This window comes from Scatophagus argus, chromosome 21 (assembly GCF_020382885.2).
Source record: "Scatophagus argus isolate fScaArg1 chromosome 21, fScaArg1.pri, whole genome shotgun sequence".
NCBI classification, from domain to species: domain Eukaryota; kingdom Metazoa; phylum Chordata; class Actinopteri; family Scatophagidae; genus Scatophagus; species Scatophagus argus.
The window spans coordinates 10,374,418-10,396,627 of NC_058513.1; the positions used below are offsets into that span (position 1 = coordinate 10,374,418).

The 22,210-nt window shown below is 42.0% G+C and overlaps 1 protein-coding gene across 1 annotated transcript in view; it reads right to left on the reverse strand.

The window, feature by feature from the left end:
- Positions 1–1,736: 1,736 nt before the first annotated feature.
- lrp2b (low density lipoprotein receptor-related protein 2b) overlaps positions 1,737–22,210 on the reverse strand; it is a 39,018-nt gene continuing 18,544 nt past the window's right edge. The window contains exons 39-81 of the mRNA XM_046377974.1: positions 21,570–22,042; positions 20,603–21,050; positions 20,326–20,491; positions 20,037–20,195; positions 19,662–19,951; positions 19,014–19,217; positions 18,508–18,750; positions 18,159–18,284; positions 17,883–18,002; positions 17,314–17,445; positions 16,878–17,079; positions 16,470–16,765; positions 15,362–15,875; positions 15,025–15,180; positions 14,488–14,658; positions 14,169–14,392; positions 13,891–14,068; positions 13,219–13,415; positions 12,720–12,965; positions 12,159–12,287; positions 11,765–11,884; positions 11,393–11,509; positions 11,194–11,310; positions 10,450–10,587; positions 10,005–10,127; positions 9,051–9,179; positions 8,105–8,236; positions 7,788–7,913; positions 7,208–7,351; positions 6,905–7,070; positions 6,630–6,758; positions 6,157–6,377; positions 5,858–6,040; positions 5,534–5,653; positions 5,217–5,304; positions 4,935–4,999; positions 4,639–4,801; positions 4,317–4,380; positions 3,576–3,707; positions 3,100–3,204; positions 2,862–2,939; positions 2,573–2,629; positions 1,737–2,231 (exon numbers count right to left, since the gene is read on the reverse strand). Of these exons, the coding sequence (XP_046233930.1) occupies positions 2,193–2,231; positions 2,573–2,629; positions 2,862–2,939; positions 3,100–3,204; positions 3,576–3,707; positions 4,317–4,380; positions 4,639–4,801; positions 4,935–4,999; positions 5,217–5,304; positions 5,534–5,653; positions 5,858–6,040; positions 6,157–6,377; positions 6,630–6,758; positions 6,905–7,070; positions 7,208–7,351; positions 7,788–7,913; positions 8,105–8,236; positions 9,051–9,179; positions 10,005–10,127; positions 10,450–10,587; positions 11,194–11,310; positions 11,393–11,509; positions 11,765–11,884; positions 12,159–12,287; positions 12,720–12,965; positions 13,219–13,415; positions 13,891–14,068; positions 14,169–14,392; positions 14,488–14,658; positions 15,025–15,180; positions 15,362–15,875; positions 16,470–16,765; positions 16,878–17,079; positions 17,314–17,445; positions 17,883–18,002; positions 18,159–18,284; positions 18,508–18,750; positions 19,014–19,217; positions 19,662–19,951; positions 20,037–20,195; positions 20,326–20,491; positions 20,603–21,050; positions 21,570–22,042 (7,430 nt within the window). The 3' untranslated portion in view covers positions 1,737–2,192. The remainder of the gene's footprint in view (positions 2,232–2,572; positions 2,630–2,861; positions 2,940–3,099; positions 3,205–3,575; positions 3,708–4,316; positions 4,381–4,638; positions 4,802–4,934; positions 5,000–5,216; positions 5,305–5,533; positions 5,654–5,857; positions 6,041–6,156; positions 6,378–6,629; positions 6,759–6,904; positions 7,071–7,207; positions 7,352–7,787; positions 7,914–8,104; positions 8,237–9,050; positions 9,180–10,004; positions 10,128–10,449; positions 10,588–11,193; positions 11,311–11,392; positions 11,510–11,764; positions 11,885–12,158; positions 12,288–12,719; positions 12,966–13,218; positions 13,416–13,890; positions 14,069–14,168; positions 14,393–14,487; positions 14,659–15,024; positions 15,181–15,361; positions 15,876–16,469; positions 16,766–16,877; positions 17,080–17,313; positions 17,446–17,882; positions 18,003–18,158; positions 18,285–18,507; positions 18,751–19,013; positions 19,218–19,661; positions 19,952–20,036; positions 20,196–20,325; positions 20,492–20,602; positions 21,051–21,569; positions 22,043–22,210) is intronic.

Consider the following 22,210-nt stretch of genomic DNA (forward strand, 5'->3'; position numbering starts at 1 on the left):
TCAGGCACTACTCGTAATCTTCATTATCTAAACACTCACGATTTAAAAAATAGACTTGTGCCGCTGTTTTCTTTGAGATATAAGCTGGATGAAAGAGGAAAAAGTTTATTTGGCTTAAGCAGGATATCAAATCGCCTAAAGTGTGTCCTGCATTACACAATCACGATTACGCAACACATTCTTGTTGATAATTGAATTTTTTTTCCACTGTGTATTCATGTGCTGGCGGTAGGAAAATCGATGTCAGTGAGGGGCCAGCACCATATTTTTGCCTCCTTAAAGGCTGATGTAGTCATCTCATGTGATTATTGGTTGCTTAAGGAGTTAGAATTTGAGTAGTAAATGACTGAGAGTTGAAGAAAAGGTAGAAGTAGGAATTCACACTATACACTAATTTTCTGAAATACATATGAAAGCCTTTTTTTCTTCAGGAAAATAACATTTTTTGGAATGACAAATATATCCATGATGAGTCAAAACTAGTAAGTAAAACTTACTAGTAAGTAAGTCGAAGTTCTCATGTTCTGTCTATAATCTATTATTTGACTTAATATGTGAATGTTTTGTACATATAATTTTTCATCATACTTTTCTTTTCCCGGCAGAAAGGAGCTTCCATATAAGCTATAGCCTATAATCTTACATATACACATAATCTCACACAAACACATAATTTAACTTGAAAAACAATAAAATAAAATAACGTTTCATTGGATTTTTTTCAGGGCAGCACGGTGGTGCAGTGGTTGCAGGTTCGAATCCTGGTCTGGGCCTTTACATGCAGAGTTCTCCCTGTGCCTGTGTGGGTTTTCTACAGGTACTCCGGCTTCCTCTCAATGTCTTATCCAAAAAACATGTACATTAGGTTAATTGGCTACTCTACATTGACTCTAGGAGTAACTGTGTGCGTGTGTGGTTGTCTGTCCACTGGCGACCAGTTCAGGGCGTACCCCACCTCTCGTCCGAAATCACCTAGGATAGGCCCCACCCACCCACGACCCTGACGGATAAGCGGTATAGAAAATAGATGGATGGATGAATTTTTTCATGAGCGTTTGTACTATTTCCGATAGCTCCTGAAGGCAGCACAATGAGCACACATGCTGTAAACTGCACGCCTCTTTGGTCCGCCCCTCTCCAATCCATCCATTGCTATTCATCCCCTCCCTTCATGTCTCTGTGTCTCAGTGAGCGGTACAGTACATGTTTTGGCTGATGATCAGAGATGCCTTGTGGGAGACGAGTGTTATGAAAACATGAACTATGAATCATCCCGGACCACAACATAAAAACACATCAGTCACAGCTCCCTTTACATTACTCCCTATTGTGTTTCAACTTTTCCTCTCTCCTTCTGTCTGTCTTTCCCATTTTTCTTTTGTCCCTTTCCTCATCTGGTTGGCCTGGCTGTCACAAGCTCAAAGAGACTTTAATGTGTTCAGACATTTGTGACAGTGGGAGAGGAGAGGGGCCGAATCGCTGCTGTTTCTCTGGGATCACGGTCTCGAATCGTGGTTCTCTGCGTGATTAAATGGATGGTGACAAAGCATTTCATCTCAGCTCAGTGGGTCAGATGCAGTAGCTGGGGGTCAGAGTTCTTTCTGTGATGAGCAGAGCAGATAACACCAGTGGGAGCCTGAGCCTCGTCGTTATGACACATCCTCCTGTGATATGTGCACCGTCGCGCACAGAAAGGTACAAGCAGGAGACTTTGACAACATTCAGTAACAGGGACTTCATTTAAAGGACTTCAAACCTGACATTTTATGTGACATCTCATACCATTTGTGGTCCAATCATTAGACACAGAATGATGATAATAGCAGCTTTAATATTTAACTTTCTCACAGTCAAAATTTACATAAAGATACAAAACACACTAATCCTAAACACAACATCTACCAGCTTCGATTCATTTTATTGTGTTAATGGATGAGTTTTAATATTAGTTACATTAAATCATGTCTGCAAAAGATTATTTTTTTGTACACAAATAGCTACATTGAAATTAAAGTTAAGCATGTAGGCGAAACAAAATATATTTTTCTTCTTCTTACAAAATGTCTTGATTGCTTTGTTCCAGGTCTGTTGTTGCTCTGCTTGAGTTGTGCAGTTACTTTCATGAAGCTACATCCTCCGATGAGACTAGACGAGGTTTCAGGTCCAGTCTAATCTCTGACGTAGCATTTACATCAAATGTCAGAATCTGGAGCAGCTGCATATGAGTTCTCCTGCCGGAAGAAAAACAAGTGCTGAATATTGAAGTAAAGTGATATGTTGTTTCCAAGCTTGTTAATGTCATATCCATAAATGTCACAGGCAGTACTTTAACATTAAATAAACCAGCGTCTGAGTCTGACAAAAGCTTTGAACTGCCACTCAGAGTACAGATACAAAGTTGTCAAAAATTAAAGTGAAAATATACACAAATCTAAAACATTCATGGCCCTGATGTGCAGCAGTCTCACTGCTCCGCTTGTCAAAAAGAAATCTCACCAGTCCTTTAAAGTCCTCAATGATTCACAGTTTTACACGCACATTCAGTGTGAGCTTATTGTCCTTTTGCACTCACCGTGTATGTGGGGTTGTTGAAAGACACATGACTATCATCCCCAGTGGGTTCAAACAGCTGGGACAATAAGAGGAGAAATGAAATGCCTCAATAATCAATCACATTAGCACGAACACACGCAGACACACAAACACTTACTGTCTTCACATCAGTTCTGACAAAACAGTCCACTGTAGTCTAAATTGTTCTAATACATTATAATTTACCTGCAAATTTTCAAACAGTGTAGTTACAGTTTCCAGATATTGAGCTGTGTCACACTGTGTCTAAAATGTGTTTCCACGGGTACCTGAGCACTCGAAGCAGCTGGCTGTGAAGGGGTGAAGTCTTCTGTGTCTGAGCCGTATGCTGGGTTCTCAAACGCATCCTGAAGTGGCCACAGGGAAGATAAATTGAATGATAAACCAGTCGATGTTAATCTTAAAAGTTTTTAATTACTTGCAGTTTTATTCGGTGTGGTACAACATTTTAGATTGAATCCATTGCAAATATTTGGTGTGACATTAAATTGGTGACATGAAACCGACCTTGTTGGCAGCAGCAGGTTTGTTTGCACTTCTGGCTGGCTTGTCCTCAACATCTGGCTGGCTTGTCCTAACTTCTTCCATATACAAAGGATTATCAATGTACTCCTGAGGAAGGAAACACAGCAGCGCAGTTTTGAGATAAGCAAAATATATCAACATAGAAGTGAGAACATCACTTATTTTGCAATGTCATGTCCTTGCATCGTGTTTGTTAGGTTTCTCAGTGCAAAATTACGGAATTAAAGGAAGCAGCAGGCAGACGAGCAGACAGAAGAATTACAGCAAGATTCTAACAATCAAAATGAATTTGGACATTGCAGCAAGGAGACAAGGATAAATCCATATGGGAAAAGCATATTCTTGCAGTGTTGCTTAGATATGTAATCTAAAGCTGTTACGATGTGGTGTGTAATAAATATATACAGCCACCAAACAGGAAAAGCTATTAGCAGAATCAATGATTTCTGTTTATTGACCTTGTCCGTTCCATCAGGAGCTGACATGGCTGTCATCTTGCTTGCGGCAGCAGGTTGTTTTTCAGCTTCATATGATGGGTTCTCAAAACTCTTTGCCTCCGTGTTCCCCATGGACACAGACACACAGGGAACCTGACATCAGACAGCAAGTTAGACAGAATGGCTAAACAACTACAAGACAACTGAAGAGTTGATCACTGGCAATGACACTAAAATGAAACCTGCTTTTCCAAAAGACACACAACTGTCATCCCCTGTTTCAGCTTTTGTGTTCAGTCTGGCATGTTTTAGCCAAGGTGTGCTTGTTAGGCTAATAGCGTGCTAAAATGAAAGCTGACTATGTGTTCCCCAGTTGTTCAGCTTTATTTTACCATGAATTAAGCAAATATTTGCAGATTTCTGGCTGAGAACCCAAACCAACCTAAATCATCTCAGTAAGAGACAGGATGTTAGAGGAATGGATGAGTAAGTGATAATAGCTGATTCATTCTTTTTTTAAAATCAGAAAATTAATTATTTCATTTTAATATCAGATTTGTTTCCAGGGAGATGTCATTGAATTTTTAAAGGGACTCCGCTCCTGAAATTGTTGCTGTTGCTGCTTTAGAAACCCTTTTTTGTTAAATCTAAAATATAAAAAAAAATCCACTTCATGTTCTAAATTGATCCTTTTTCTTTGAATTAATGTTTCAGTCCTTATGACACCCATCCCTTGTAATTAATGGTTGTTATGTTACTGACCGCTTCAGAATCAAGCCTCGTTTCACTTCCCTCTGTTTTTGGTGCACTTGGAGACAGTCCATTTCTGCAAATCATCAAGACACACATGTGATTCACCTGTAACATGATACTATACATAACAAACTAACATACCTCGACATTAAAATACAATGCAATACAAGTGAGTCTAATATTCTGTACTGAGCAGTCTAGCTTCAATTAAAGTCTCATTTGCTTTAATTATAATCTTGTTTTGTAGTAAAAGTCGTTGCTTGCATTTTATATTAAATTTCTGACAGCAATAACTGTCCACTCTATCTTTTCTCTTCTGGCTTCATCTCACCTGAAGCTTGGCAGGTTGGGCATGGACGGCAGCGAGGGCATGCTGGGCATACTGGGCAAGTTGTTTCGTATTTGCTCCAGCACGTTGGGCTTCTTCCTGACAGCATAGACCAGAGCAACCAGCAGAGCCACGATCACTACTGTCACGCCAATTGCTATTCCGACTGTGATGGAGGGACATGGAGAGAGGAGGGGACAGGAGACAGCTTATTAGTAATAACATAAAGTTTACCCATCCCAAGTGACTTTGAATGTTATAATGTTACATTTTTGGCTATAAAAACAAAGCAAATATACCTGAGGATGCAACAATGTTGTACACATTAGTCTGGCAGTAATCTCCACTCCAGTCTGGAGGACATCTGTGAAGCACAACACAAACATTGGAGTTGTAGCACTTCAAAAAGCAACGCTAACAGTATCTGTTAACTGAGAAATGCATTCATCTGTGCATCAGTATTTAGTCTGCTGCAGATTTAGACTTTTTAAAAACCTGTTATTGTAAAAATGAAAAGATTGGAGGACTAATAAAGCCATGATGTGTTCAAGTTCACTTTTAACACCAAAACATTTCCTTACTTGCAGAGAGCCTTGTTGTCGTCAAAGTAGCAGGTACCTCCGTTTTGACACTGACATGGAGGGGGCATGGTGGGCGGTGGATCAAACCCTTAAATAATTTATATGAACAACAATCATAACATCTTACAGTCATAGCAGAACGACAAACAAACAAATTCCAAAGGTTTTCGTAAATATGAATCATTTGCACAACATGTACACATAAGACCCGGGTTTAAAAATAGCAGAATCCTCCTTTTAAATTAAATTAATTTCTGAAACCTCAGTACATGGTGTTCAGTGTGTTTACTAAGCAACTCAAGTATGACTTTTCTTACCTGCATCACATTCAGTTTTACTGCCGGGGATGAAGCTGGTGCCCTCAGGGCAGGCGCAGGTGTAGCCTCCGGGTCGGAGCAAACACAGGTGGCTGCAGGTTCCCTTGCATGGACTCTTCACTGGGGACACAAGGAAGGGTGTTTCACTTCTTTTATTTCAACAAGTTAAAATGGATGACTTACACATTCAATGTATTTAGTTTGTCAAAATATTTTATTGAGGTCAGTTATACTATAAACATAAAAATGCATATTATACTATGTGCTTAATGTAGTAGGGTACATGTTGATGTGTCTGAATATGTTGGTGAGTGTGCAGCTTACTGCCTATGGAGTTGTATCTCTGCTGCTGGTACACAGAGACCTGTGTGAGCCAGGGCCCGGCGGTTAGCAGCTTGGTCTTGGCTCCACGGCCAAACTTGTCCTGCCGGAACACTTCGCCTTTCTCCTGAGTGCTCCAGTAAACGTGGTCCTCGAACACATTCACACTGAAGGGATTTCTCACATCTAGGCAAGGGGCAACAAGGTGTGAGCAGTTTAACTGAGCTCCAGTGAAGAAAACAGGTGCTGAATATATGGATGGATGTTGAGCACTCTCGAGGACAGTATTTCCTAATCCTCACCTATGTAGACAGAAGTTCTACGGTCATCTCCTGAAGGCAGAACAGACTCGATGTGGCTTTCCTTGGAGTCAGACCAGTAGATTCTGTCACCGTTGGTGAAGTCGATTGACAGGCCAGTGGGCCAACCCAGACCGTCAGCCACTAGGACCTTCCTCTCCTGGCCGTCCAGCCAAGAACACTCAATCTTAGCTGAGTCACCACGGTCTGCCCAGTACAACATACTGCAGAGACAAAGCACAGATTAGAGTTCTGGGTTCTGAGATGCGATAGGTTGCCTTCCTTTCAGGTTTTCCATGACAGATAAATACAACAGGATAACAGCTAGCTTCTCTGTCATTTCTGCTGCAGTGTGTGTATGTGAATTACAAAGAATTTCCATAGTAGGAGAAAAATCTAAAAGGGAAAAAAACAACAACCCTCCTATCAAATGATCTCTTAATTCTTAATTTACTCTATAGTGAGCTGTGACTCACCCCAGTCTTGGGTTGACAGCCACAGCAGATGGGTGGCCCAGCTCAGTCTTGACTAGGTGCTTTCTATAGCGTCCATCCAACATGGCCACCTCTAATCTCTTCAACGTGGAGTCTGCCCAGTAAAGGTTCCTATGGGCAGAAGAAGTAAAAAACAAAAATGCCTACTCACAAAATATACTTTGACACAAAAAAACTTGTGTATATTCTGAAAATAAGACTCTTCATCAATCAGCTGAAGACACCAGAGTACTGAAGCTCTGAATGTTCAAACACACCTGCCCACCCAGTCCACAGCGATGCCGTCTGGTCTGGTGATGTATTTGATCCCGAGGTCGACAGCAGCGCCGATGTTGTTACTGCCATCATCCAGTGAAGGTATGTATGCTCTCTTAATGGCACCTGGTACAGAGTCCTTACTGGCTACAGTGAAGTACACCATACCTAACAAAAATACAAGGACATCATGAACTGAATTCCTCTCATCAAAGATTTGTCACGACTGCGTTTTCTTTGTTTTGTTTTGTTTTGCATTTGTTGTCTATCTTACAGTAGTTGGTATCATTCAGTGTGTGACCTACTGAATCCAGTGTTGTTGTGGTCCCAGTCGTAGTCCAGAGCCATAATGTGCTCCTCCTCTTGGAGGAAGTCATGGTAGGCCTCCGTCTGCAGGTTGAACCTCCGGATACGAATGTTCTCTGGTAGAAGCAGCATTGGAGCCGCTCCTGAAAGACAAAGACGTTCACACTTAACCTGTTTTCTGATAACCACAGCGACTGATAACCGATGAGAAAACAGCAGGTTTCTCTACCAATGCGCATGTTTGCCTGCATCTTAATTTTTCTTATTATTGAAAACAGAAAACAAAAATGTGTGACATGCACTGCGGCTCTGAGAACAGTTGGGCCTTCTTTCAATAGCAGCAACAACAACAACAACAAAAAAAAATTATGTCGCAAAATGACAGTTTTGTTGGTTGAAATTTACAGGGAGAGAATAAAAAAGGCACAGCTGCTAACTAGATTTACCATCACATCACTAATATGTTTTATTTGAACCCTTTTCCTCGTTATTAAGCAATCATGTAATCTTCATGTCTAATGTTTTACTAAGTCAGTTTTTTATTATTTAAAGCTAAGCCCATAAAGAGATTGTTCTCACCCTCCGCCTCGCACATGTTGCCGTCGCCTACTTTCCGGTAGCCGGTGGCGCACTCACAGTCGTAGCTTCCCTTGGTGTTCTTACAGACCTGAGGACAGGTGCCGTACACCTCACACTCATTGATGTCTGGAAGAGCAAGAAGTGATTGTGCGAAAGAGTCTTGATCATGTTTGCTCAGCTTTGTAATTATGACATGTTATAAAATATCATTATTTTCTTTTTTAGTGCAAATTTCATATTGTGTTCAACCATGTGCAGTAATTTCAGCACAAGTGAAAAAGCTCTCTCAGTTTTTGTGTGTATGTGTGCATATATACCCAGGCAGGTGTAGGTGCTGTCTGGGTCCACTCTGTATCCTGGTCTGCAGGAGCAGATGAAGCCGGTGCCGTTCAGGTTGGTGCACTCGTGCTGGCACAGCTTCTCGTCACAGTTACGATCGAGGCCAAAATCTGGAGCCAGACAGCACAGAGCACGTTCTCTGACACATTTAAAACAGCTTTTGTCTCTTATTTAAGGGCTTCTTACCTTTAATGAAATCAGTGACTTTGTTTACATGTGCAAATAGCACAGCTAACAACTAAAATGCACCTATTTCTGTCCACCAGTGGTGTTGGGTCTGCTCTGAAATGATGATTATATGATAAGAAAGCAAGAGCTACAAGGTTAGAGAGAAGAGACAGGTCCCGTATTTATGACATTCATATCCATCCAACATCATTATGAGAAAATTATCTCAAAATGCAATCTTTTTTTTAGATAATTTTCTTTTGAGAGAAAATTTTCCTTATAAGATTGGCATCTCATAATTGTGACATCCATTCCTCATGATGACAGGATCCCTCACAATTTGTTTGTAATAAGCTCTTTTCTCATAATTATGAGACACTAATCAGATAAGTGGCAGAAAATGGATGGATGGAGAAATTGTAATTTCGCAATATGGAAGTGATCATTATCTCCAGTTTCCTTTATTTGGAAAATGCATTTAGCTTCAACAGAAGATTGCATATTCTCATTAGGGTAATTATGCAACTTTTGCATTTTTGAGAGTTTTTTTCTTGTTCTTACTCAATTGATTTTTATTGGTTTTGGTGAACGTGTTGTTCTGTAGTAGCATAAATTTAACTGGCTATGATAAAGTATATATAGTAGTATAGAGTATAAATAATCTAACCATGCAGTATTTCAACACTGAACCAAACCCAGCTTAAGGCCTTAAAGGTTAGAAACTGCAGGTTGCATAGTGTTTTCGGCGTTACTCACTGCAGCCTAGTTCGTCAGTGCGGTCCCCACAGTTGTCATTGTGGTCACATACATATGGCAAGGCCACACAGTGTCCATTGGTGCATTTAAACTCCTCCAGTGTGCAGGGGGGCAGCGTGGGCTCGCGGCCTGACAAGGACACAGTCAGAGTGAGTCATCAACACAAGTACGCCATCGAAGGTTGAGTGGAAACATGCCCACCTCCACTTGTCTAAGACTGAGGAGATTTCTCTACAATGTCACACTTCACTCACCAATTGTCTAAATAAATACCAAAAAAAGAAGACAAGAAAATGTGTGAAAATGAGTGGCCCGCTCACACTTTTAGATTAAAAAAAAAAAGAAAAAAGTCAAACATCCCACACAGACAAGTAGTCAAATGTAGGCTCAAACTCATGTACAAGCCAGGATACTATTACCACTAAATCATTTATTCAGTTGAAGGCTTCCTGGAGCTTTGCTTCCCTGTCTTCTCCTGACAACAAATGGATTTAAACAAGCTAGCCAATGTCCAACAACTATTTAATCTCCTCTCAAAATAATTTGCTCTGATTGATGTTTAAGCTGATTGTATAACAAATCCATAAACCAGTTCCTTATCCCTTGTATGTTTCGGGCTTTGTGTTTTTTTTTCCATTTCATTGGCCTTTGAGAGGAAAGTTCAGGACACATTACTGTCTAATCCTTGGCAGCCCAGAAACTGATGATTAGTGGTGGTGGTGCATTTGCTGAACCTGAACGTATTAGAAATACAGTACGTTGTGTGTGTGTGTGTGTGTGTGGGGGGGGTGATCCAGTCTTTTGTCTCTGCTTTGAGTTCTGCCACATTTCAGGAGGAAACTGATTCAGTAAGTGAGGCTGTAACACACAGTATTTATGAAATAACAGGTAAGGGGCAATATTTCTACTCCAAATAGCCCTGATACTCTATACATATTGTTGTGTGGGTCATACAGAGTTCCTCCTCCTCGTCACTGCCGTCTCCACAGTCGTCCCTCTGGTTGCACAGCAGACCGGCGTAGATACAGTAGCCGTTTGCACATCGGAACTTGGACGGCATCTCGCAGGTGACGTCCACTGGTGAAACACACATACATAAGGAGTTCAGGTCAAGTTAATGAGCCTCTAAGCATATATAGATTACTGTCAGATTTAACTGTCTTCTTCTTCTTCCTGCATCTTGTTAATCCTAACTTGTCTATGAGTGAGGCAAATTACTAACCTGAAAATCCTTAAAATATTTCACCTCAATCCTTGGATGAATTTTATTAGTTAGGATTAGGGTTGCCATCAAAAGTGCTTTAACTGATGAATGATTATGTTAATCACTCAGGGACAGACAAAGACAAATTACTTTTCACAGGACTTTGCCTTTTACAATAAACAAAACATTTCTCACAGCACAAACTGAGCTGTTCGTCCGAGCGGTCCCCACAGTCATCAACACCATCACACACCCAGCTCTGGCTCACACACAGACGGTTCCCACACTGGAACTGCTCCTGAGGGCACCAACGGCCTCCTGGGTAACGAGTAGCTGTTGAGGTGGAGAAAAATAGTCTCTGATTTTTGTACATATGTACTTACAGTACAACCACAGCCTGCTGTTAAACACTGAATAAGCTCCACTGGTTATAGTAATATTTGCCATTCATCAGACTCTGAGCTCTGCAATGTGTCTTTTTTATTCCTTTGCTAGACAGTTGGTAGTAAAGGGATGACAGGAAATGAAGGGGAGAAAAGAAATGGGGATGACATGCAACACGGGTCCCCTGTCAGACTTGAATCAGGAACTTTGCAGCTGATGGTGGACAGATAAGACCCTAGACCTCCAGGGCATCTAATAAGTCCGCAGTTTAAACCATTCAGACCAAACATTTGGACGTGAAAACAAAACCAAGTGTTGAAGATGTCAGTTGTGAACATCCATTAGATCTTGCGAAGCTACTGTGTGTCTAAATGCGTTGGGAGTGAATGTCTTGTAGATGGTTTTATTAAGTGCTTGTGTAATTTATTTTTCCTACTATAGTGTATTTTTTGAAATTTTTATACTTTTTAACACTTGAATAATTTAAGACGAAGGTCATCCGCTCAGAAACACAACAAATGCTAAAATACTGTAGTTTTCACGTGGTTTACTCACGACAGCTGGTCTCATCTGACAAGTCCTGACAATCAGGGATGCCATCACACTGCAGAGCAGCAGGGATGCAGTGACCCGAGTCACACTGGAAAGAACCTGGCCGACACGTCAGCAACTCTGGAAGAGAGCCAGGATGGTAACATGTGCACAGGTGTGATTTTATGACAATCAAGGACGTCTGTGTGCAGCTCCTGCTCACCACAGTCCCGTTCATCTGAGTTGTCCCCGCAGTCATTTTTATGATCACACACCCAGTTTCCAGGGATGCACTGTGAGTTGTCACACTGAAACTCACTTTCTGAACAAGGCCTTGGCTCTGCAGACCAGAGAGAGAGAGGAGCACATATGTTCAGTATATCAGAATGAGATCTTGCTGTTGCTATTGCTGTTCACGCTGTTCACACCCTGCAGAGGCTTTTCCACCTTTGTGATTCCTCACATAGTCCCGCATAAACCATAACCCAAAACAAAAAGTAAAAATGAATTAATCAAATTGTGTAGGCCTGATTGACACATGAATCTTGCTGGTTTATGATGGACTGAGCTGAAGAATGCTGAGTGGGACACTCACGGCAGTTGCTCTCATCTGAGCCGTCACCACAGTCGTTGTTGCCATCACACCGCCAGCGGATTGGAACACAGCGGTGGTTGTCACATCGGAAATCTCCCAGGGGATCACAGGTCACGGCCTCTGTTGGAAGACAGAGTCAGAAATGGACAGATGAAAAATAAAAATCATTGACGCTGACTCAAATCTTTCCTACATATTGAAAAAAATGCTAATAATACTGTGTTAATGATATGTAGATATTCAGTTCATCCTCCAAAAAAAACCCCAAAAAACAAACAAAAAAAAAAAACCTAAAGCATTTTAAGAGACGTTTGTTGTTACATGCAGCATTTAACTAGCACATTTGGGCTTGGGTCTCGATGCTGCTCTGCCTTCACAAAACACGAGCACTGACCGCAGCCCTGCTCGTCGCTGTTGTCGAGGCAGTCGTTTGTGCCATCACAGCGGGCCCACTGAGGGATACAGCGGTAGTTTGTCTTGCAGGAGAACTCTGTGTCCTCATCACACTTGTAGTCTGGACCCACTGGACAGAGAGAGAAAAGAAAAAGAGGTGTGTGAGAGAAAGAAAATGCTACAAGATGAGGAATGAGTAAAGGATGAATAGTTTGTGCCTCTCATATCCAGAAAAAAAAAAATAATACAACATCATTAATTCCCTCGAATTCCTCTTGAGACGTGCGGTCCACGCTAATTATAGTCACAGAAAAACATCTTGCTTGATTAAACTGTCAGCTCTGCTATTATCAACTGGAGCAGAGCTTTTCTTTTGTGAGCTCATCACAGACATAAGGAAATTAGGAGTGTTGTAGGTTTCTGCCACAGTCACTGAGCAAGACATCTCTCCTGACTCATCAGGGTGGATAAGATCATCAGTTTAAGTAGTCTAATGTGTAATCTTCTTGTCTCTCAGTGGCTTTGACTGACTTAAACCTCCATGAAATATTACCATACTTACTGCATATATCATGCGGCTCATCAGATCCGTCCCCACAGTCGTCCTCGGCGTCACACACATAGCTCAATGGCAGACAGAGCCCGTTGTTACACTGGAACTCTCCCGGTCGGCAGGTCTTCTGGGAGCAAGTCTCTGCGTCCTCGTCGCTGCCGTCTGAGCAGTCTTTGAATCCGTCGCAGTGCCAGGACACAGGGATGCATTTCTTGTTTTTACACTGGAACTGGTTTTCCTGGCATCGATGGTCACCTAAGGAGGCAGACAGCAGCTTGACTAGTGTTTGCAAATTTGAGCAAAGTCCAAACTGAACCATGTGCCTTAACAAAGTCTGAAGTGTGAAGGCTTCTCCTGAGATTAAGCTAGCCAAAGCCTGGATTTTATCTTTAGTAAAATCCAAGCAAAAGCAAAATGGCCACAGTTGAATTTTAAATTTTGCAAGTGTAGAACAACTTTAATTTTAGCTTCCCATCTGACTTTACAGTGACTGTGTTAATTGTCATACTGCAGAGAGCCGCATCCTCGTCTGAACCATCAGGGCATTCCGGGTGGCCGTCACAGATGAAGCCGGGGTAAGTACAGTTGCTGTCCTGACACTGGAACTGGCCAATGGCACAGTGACGGGGAGGGCAGGTCTGAGGCTCATCTGAGCCATCACCGCAATCTGATTGGCCGTCACACTTCCACCATATGGGAACACACCTGAGGACAAGAGAAAGTACGAACAGGTTATCTTTAGACAGTGTAAATTTGCAACATAATATTTGTAATAGTTTTTGTTTACTTTATTGTTGTTTGTATTTCTCAGTTTTCTATTTCCTTAGCTCTAATTTTCTAATACTGTATATCACAGTGAAAAAAATGGAAATAAGTCTTTGCTGGCATGGTGTCTCATATTGTGTATTTTTATAAATGTATTTCAAAAATACACATGTAAATATATTAGAATATATTAGAATACACACTACAGCAGAAAATGAGTAACTCGTATGTTTATCTTTTTGGTCAGTAGATTCATTTAATGTACACTTCCCAGAGGTCTAAAGCTCTGGAAATAAACCCATTCACTTCCATTATTTTTTAAAGACTTGACTGGAGTTAACTGTAAAAGAACAACGAGTTTTGATGGATGGAACCACAAGGCCTGTGAAAGGGAAACATTTTATATCTGACTGACTTCTCATTGTCCCCACAGCGGAACTGGGTGCTGGAGCAGTCGGCCACACACTGGATGGTGAAGCCCACGGAGAGGGCGATGAAGTGATCTGGACACTCACAGGAAGCTTCCTTCCCACCAGCAGCAATCAGACACAAATGACTGCAAGTCAGATGATGGGAAGAGCAGGGGTTTTCACCTGGGAAATAAATTGATTGAACATAACATATTGGTCACTTCTGGGCTGCAGTTAATTGAGACAATAAGATTATAAGTATCTGCTTTTCAAATGTACGCACTCCTAGGCTGCCTGTAAGGGTGGTACACATGGATGTCATAGGGCCGGTGGGTGTTGTTGCCCATGATTGTGCGCTGTTCGCCGGTGTACTTATGGGCTTTCTCTACTGTGTGTGTGTTCCAGTCTGTCCAGTAGACCCAATCCTCAAAGAGGGTAACTGCAAAAACATGGGGAAGTGTACCAGCGATGGCCCGGTGTCGGTTTTGGCCGTCCATATCTGCAAAGCTAATGGTTGATACATTGTCGGGTTAATACATGTTGTAGGCATTTCTACTCAAAATGAATGAATTGAATGAATGAAACTGAATTGCTTAACTCACTCCAGAAAGTTAAGGTGGGAGTCAGCAAAGAAGATCTTGTTGTTGGTGTAGTCTATGGTCAGGGCATTGGGCCACTCCAGCTTGGTTGTGATAATGGCACTGACGTTTCTTCCATCCATGCCAGCTCTGCCGATATATGCTGTGTCACCCCAGTCGGTCCAGTACAGCCATCTGCATAAGAAAAAGAGAGAGAACAGGAAGGAAGAACACAGAGAGGGATGGGAACAATCCAAACAGAGGATTAAGTATTGAATCAAAGTTTATATTTACGATTACAAATCTTCAGAAAACAGTTAATTCTATTATTCTTATCATTTTTTGACATACTTAATTGCGCTTTTTATTCCTCTGCTTAACTGGTCCAGTGAGAGCACAACATTTCATAGACTATGAAAATACTATTTAAATACAATATTTACATAGGCTAGGTTTGTATGTAGTTTTTTTACAGTTACAATCATTTCCGACAGGAGAAACATTTTTGCTACTTTAACTGTAAACATCTGTGCTTGTGTGTGGAGGTGTGAGTGTCAGTACCCATATTTAGGGTTAACAGCCACAGCGCGAGGTCGGCTGATAATATAACTGGCATTTCCAGCTGTGAAACCTCCTGACAGCAGCTTCTTCTGGTAGCGCCCATCCAGCTCCATCACATGAATTGAGCCGTAATAAGAGTCCGACCAGTAAAACTTCCTGCGGCAGACAAAAAAGATCAGACGAGACTGATTCAGTACTTACGACATCCGTCTTAAATTTGGATTTTAAACAAATTTATCTACATATTGGACAGCTTATGGCTGAACAAACTACAAAATAATGAATTATTTATTCACAAAGACAGATTTAATAATTGAGTTCCTCCCTCCTCACACACCTGCCCACCCAGTCCAGCGCCACACCTTCAGCTTCCATTATATTTTCCACAAGCGTCTCCCTGTCGGTCCCGTCAAAACGCATCCTCTCAATCTTTCCTAACCCTGCATCTAGCCAGTAAAGCCTCTTCTCAGAGTGGTCAAAATCTAATGCCACCACATTGGAGAGCCCCTGCAGGACTATAGTCAATTGTGACCCGTCAGTGGTCACATTGCGGATGTAGTAGCGATTACTGTACAACAGGTACGGGGCAATGCCGCTGTTCTGACGACAGGTGCGTCCATCTGCTTCGCGGATGTACCCTGGGGCACATTTGCAGTGATATGAGCCAACAGTGTTCTCGCATATCTGACTGCAGACAGCAGGTGTGCTCAAACACTCGTCGAGGTCCTCGCAGGCTTTGCCATCTGGCATGAGTTGGTAGCCCGGGTGGCACGAGCAGTAGTAGCCGGTGAGGGTGTCGGTGCAGATCTGGGCACACTTGTGGACTGCTGGGTCTTTGCACTCGTTGATCCCTGAACAGAATGAGGAGCAGCAGAGAAAAGACAGAAAGAGAAGGGGGGCACAGACATGAGTTCAGAGATCTTAATGAGATTTTGAACAATTGTGCAAATCAGTTAATCTTATACATCAAACAAAAATGCAACAAACATTGTAAAGATGTTGAAATATTCGAAATAATTTATATTTTAGAGAATCAATGATTAAATATTTAATCATTAAAATATTATATGAAAATCATTTGTTGGTACTTTGCAGTATTTGGTACTAAATGTAGTGTGTAAGTGGTAATATATTTGTATAATATTTTAATATTTGTAAGCAAATGTGTCATGTATCATGAAATATGATCATTGGTAATATTTTGGTGCCATAAACCTAAAGATAGAGAATAATTTTCTCAAAATGCTTATTATTTTGAATAGAAACTCTTTTATTTGTCTCCACTGAGTTAAAACAATAGAACTGTAGGTTCTATCCCAAACCTCTCTTCCTGCACAGGAAGAGGTTTTGAAAACAAATATCCCGCCTGAACATGTGACAGAAATCCAGTGTTTCCTCTAAACTCAAGTCTTATCAGTATTATCACATAGTGTCATGTTTCTCACCGCAGCCTTTTTCGTCGCTGTCGTCCTTGCAGTCCTTCTGCCCGTTGCACACCTTGTTGATGTCGATGCACTCGCCTGACTTGCACATGTACTGCTGGGGAGCACAGGTGGGCTGGGGCGTGATGCACAAGCTGTCTGCCTCATCTGATCCATCCATGCAGTCGCTCTGCCCGTCACAGATGAAGGAGGCATAGATGCAGACCCCATTACCGCAAGTGAACTCATAGCTGTTGCACGTGTCGTAAGTACAGCCCAACTCATCACTGCCATCCCCGCAGTCGTTCACACGGTCACAGCTGGGGAGGAGGTGCAACATGTTAGACTCTAGTCAGTGCCAAGAGTATTAACATCTGAACAGGTAAATCAATGTTTACTTTTTTTTTTTTTTTACCCCAAGTTCTTACTTACTGGTAGGGGAGCAGGATGCAACGCCCATTGGTACAGGCAAATTCATTCAAATGGCAGGTGCGGTTGGGGCAGTTATGGAGCTCATCAGCTGCATCGGCACAGTCTTTCTCTCCATCACACACAAAGCTAAGTTCCACACAACGTGGGTTGCCGGGGTACCAGGTTGGACAGGTGAACTGGTCAGGACTACAGGTACGCTGACCTGCAAGAGATATCGCGAGGATGAGATGATAAACTATATACCATAACTATGTGCAAACAATTTAAGAGCATGAATAAAAAGTGTACAGAGAAGCAAAATTCAGACAAGACATGGGATAGAGCTGAGGAAAAAAAAACAAAACTGTAGCATCTAACAAATCACAAACATTAAATACATTCCCAGTAATACCCTCACTTAGTGCAGCCTAATAAATACATGTCAGTGCTATCTCACCACACTGCAGTTCAGCAGCCTCGTCACTGTTGTCCCAGCAGTCATTGTTGCCATCACAGGTCATTGACTGGGGGATGCAGTTTCCATTGGTACATGTGAACTGGCTGGGGCTGCATGTTCTGATTATATCCTCTGCACAGGAAGAGAAAAATAGATCATTTTAAGAAGGAATTTTGAGATCTACTCTAATTAGGTAGGCAACAAAATTTAATACATGGTGACGAGTGTTGATGAGCTTTGCTTTGATAAAAATGTGTGAGTGCTGGATTTGAAATAAAAAGCAGAACTAAATAAATGTAGCAAAAGCAGCTTAGCAAAAAAAATGAAAAAGACAACTTGTGAGTTGCTGTATGTTGCTGTAAGAGGTTATCCCAGTGCAGTGGTTTGACTCATGAAACTAATTACAAATCATACCTGAAATACAAGTAACACAAGTAACGGCTAGTAACTACAAAATCAATCCGCACTTGAGTCATGTCAAGCTATCGAGCCTCTGCGTGTGCTTCCTGAATCTGAACTTGTATCTGTCTAAGAAGTCAAAATGTCAAACGTAAATGCAGGGAGCTCACCACAGGAGGGAGGTTCATCTGTCCCATCAAGGCAGTCATGAACTGAGTCACACACCCAAGACTGAGGGACACACTTCCCTCCATCACAGCTGATCTGGTCCGGAGAGCAAGTGCGGTCCGCTGTGAAACCGAAACACAAATCCACAGTAACACACACTTGGACCTACACTATACCCATGTAGTGTGCTACTGAAATTTACTCAGATCTCTCTTTCTCTGCCTCTTCCTCACACATTGTCACTCAGCAGTGGGGTAAATGCTGAGCGTTTAGCTTACCGCAGAAGAGAGGATTCTCGTCGCTGTTGTCTCCACAGTTGTTGTAGCCATCGCACAGGTTTTCAGGGTAGATGCAAATGTTGGTGTGGTCACACTTGATCTGGCCCTCAGGACACGTTCTGTCAGCTGCGGGGACCAAAGATCAAAACATCGTTCACAGGACTGGTGGTGGTTCTCTGAGCGTGGACACATGTCTCTCTTTCAAGAAGGTGGATATTACAACTGTGATATTCTTCTCAAGCTTTGCTCAAGGACATTTTAACAAGTAACTCAGGGAGAGCAGATGGTTACATGCAGTGGACTATAAAGAATAATAATCAGTCCCTTGACCAGCCTAATCATCACTCACGGCAGTTGATTTCATCAGATGTCTGGTTGTCCCTGCAGTCATTGTGGCCGTCACAGACAAAGGCCGCGTGGATGCAACGTCCGTTGGCACAGGTGAACTCAGTATCAGGGTTACATGTAGGAAAAGGGCAGCCTTGCTCATCACTGTTATCACCACAGTCATCTGTGTAGTCACAGATGTAGCTGAGTGGCACGCAGCGCCCATTGTCACAGGTAAAGTCCATGGCTGAGCAGGTGTGGAAGGCTAGGCAGGGGACACAACAGAGTTCTGATTTATTTTCTGGTCGTGATATTTATGCTTTATGTGTTACGCTTATTCTGTTATTAAGAGTAAAGTAAAAGCTGCAATCCACATTGTAATGAAAGGACATTACCACTTCAACAATAGTAATGCCTGTCTAAATTCTCTCTATAGTTTACAAACCACAGAGAGAATTTGAACAGTCAAAACCAATAACAGTATGTGTCCCTGTTTCCCAAGGTTGCAGATTAGATTTCATGTCTCACCACAGACTCTCTCCAGCTCATCCGAGTTATCTTTGCAGTCGTTGAAGCCATCACACTTCGAGCGTACTGAGACGCAGTTACCATTGAGACAGGTGAACTGCTGTGCTTGACAGCGTTTCCCTGTGTCTTGGATACAGTCTTTGCCGTTGTTGGCCAGGTACCAGCTACCCTGATGAGGACACTGGCACTCTGGGCCCGATGGACCTGCGGAAGAGATTTTGGAAGGTGAGGGAATTTAAGAATAGAGAGGTACATAAAGAGACAATCTGTCTTTTTAATGAGAGGTACTGTGTGTCTCTTTGTGTTATTTAGGGCATTCAAAACTTTCTCTATTTGCTATGAAGTATAATTGCACATTAACTTGAAGTCACTGCAAATTTAGTGTGTCTATTAAAGTTAAAGTTTCAAAAGCTGTTTATGTGTGAACTTAATTTTAATGATTGTGTTGAGAGGCCACAGACACAATTTCAGGCACCAAGAATAATGAGTCAATTCTACAAAATAACTGTCCCTTCAATAGCTGAAAATTAGCCAATCTGTCCACAGACAACTGTATCCACAGTTTAGAAGACAGAGCCAAGGTCACCTTTATAGTAACTGCCCTTTTTTGTTGTTAGTGTTGGTAATGTGCAACTACTCTGCTCTTACCAGGAACACAGATGTGACTGCAGCCTCCGTTGAACTGTTGACAGGTACTGGAGCAGCTCTCCTGTTTAGATGCGGCATAAACATGGATGTAGTTTGGTCGATTCGGCAGTTCCTGTGCCAGCACTGCAAAGCCAGAGCCATCGTCCTTCCCAGCCCTAAAGACGGCACTCGCAGTCCAGTCAGTCCAGAAGATGTCCTGCTGGAAGACAGTCAAGGCATATGGAAATTGGACCCCCTGCAGGATCACCTGACGGTTCTCACCTGTGAGAGTGGCCCGCTCGATCTTATCTCTGGGAGGGAGATGAGGAATCGTTAAAAATATGAGCATTACTGAATCTGTGGTACAGTATACATTTGAAAAAAAACTGAACGTACAATGTGGAATCAGCCCAGTACAGCATCCTTTCCTCGTAATCCAGAGAGAGCCCATTGGGCTGTTCCAGACCACTGTTGATTATAGCTGTGCGGAAGTTTCCACCCAGTGTGGCCCTCTCAATTTGAGCTGGAATGCTCCAGTCAGTCCAGTACAGGTAACTGGCCAGAGAGAGAGAAGTGAAGAGCTCATGGATACACTATGTGCATTTATGTGCATCGCATCTATGTTCATCACATCTATGTTCAATCTGTATGTGGTGACATGTGGTGGTGAAGCAAGTGCTTTTACCCATAGCAGGGATCGACAACGATGCCTCTGGGACGGTTTGCGTGGACTATAATGGAGCGGTTCATTCCATCCACTCCCATGGACTGGATATTGCGGCTAAAATAGTCAGTGAAGTAGAGACGCTTGTTGATCCAGTCATATGCCAAACCCTCTGGGTCATCCAAATCTGAGCAGTGTAACAGAACACAGTGGATATTGAGAAAAGAGAGATGGGAAAAACAGGAAGAAACATAAAAGATTAAGTCCCACAAAATGTTACAATAAAAGTTTAACTCACTTGAAGCTAGAATGACAGGTGGACTGGAGGTGGATGTCGTGGTGATGTAGCCAATTCTGCTCCGACCAGGCCCCATTAACTGGGTGAAGAAAATTCTCTTCTCCTTGAAGTCATAATCCAAACCCATCAAGTTGTAGCCCAAGTTGAACGTTGGATAGGGGATGCTGTGATCTGCAGGGTCTAACCTCAAGCTATTCAGCGTGTAGTCTGTGGTGAAAACTAGAAACTCTTCCAATCCATAACCGCATGTTACTCCATTACTCAGGAGAGACCCATGTGCACATGCACATTTTGGTTTCTCCTGGCCTGAAATGGCAAAGCAGAGCTGCTGACAGCGTCCGTTATCTTCTTGACACGGGTTGAAACCCACTTGGTTTGCAGATGTAGGCTGGACATGAGCGTCAAATACAGTGACATCCATAAGCCCATCAAGATTGTCTCGAATTACCTAGTACAATAAATAGATAAATGAAAGGAAAAAAAATATTATTATTATTATGTTAATGTATAAGTTATTATTCAGTTATTATATTACTGTATAAGTTGTTATTTAGTTGCATGGGTGCAATCTTTCATCAAACAACTAATCATTTCTTCTCTACCACCAGACAACCTAACCTTTATTTCTTACCTATATAAAGTGTGATATTTCCCATTGTCATCTGCTATTTGCGACTAAATTGTGTTGCTACTGCTAAATGCTCATCACTCCTCTCCAGACACCTGTTTTCCTAAAGGAAAGACTTCCTCTTTGTCCATCCCAAAGATTACTTTTCTGATTGGACTAGAAAACTGTTTTGAAATGAAGCATTATGGTCACATTTCATCAGTCAGAGCTGATATTAATCTTTTAGACTATCAGCTAATCTACATTGGTGTATATTTCTCTATTTTAATGGCAGATCACAAAACAGCATCATCATAGAAGCTAAAACTGTGTGTTAAATTCAGCAGATTTAACTCTTACCTCTGGGTGGTCAGAATTGGCAGGGTCCTTACTGGCCTGGAAAAGTTTCCCAAGCTTTTGATCCACCCAGAGCATGTAGTTTCCAAATATAGCCATTCCTGTAGGAGATGGATACCGGCTCCCATATCGGATAATCTGCCTCTGTGTTCCATCTGTAGCCATTCGGGAGATCATGTCAAGAATATCATCTGTCCAGTAGAGGAAATTATTAGTGTAATCAACAGTAAGGCCACGAGGTGAGGCTAGGCTTTCTGATGCCAACACAGTGCGGTTGCTGCCATCCAGCAGGGACCGCTCAATCTTTGGTGTTTGGCCACCATCAGTCCAGAAGAGGTAGCGAAGCCTGGGGCTGACAGCCACGTCACGGGGGCGATCGTGGGATGACTTGAGAAGAATCATTCGGTAGGCTGTATTGATGCGAAGCACCTCCAGTAAAGTCTCACTTTCAAAGGCATTGGTGAAGTATAAGTTACCTAACAAAGGCAATGGAGAGACAAGAAAGAGAAGAGGAGAGGAGCTATAGTGCTTGATAAGGTAGCACAGGAGTTTAGTTTTGCATGAAAATGAATATACTTTAGTTATTAAAGTATGACCTTTACATAATTTATGCAAGTACTGATATCTTTGCTCCTAGAGCCTTC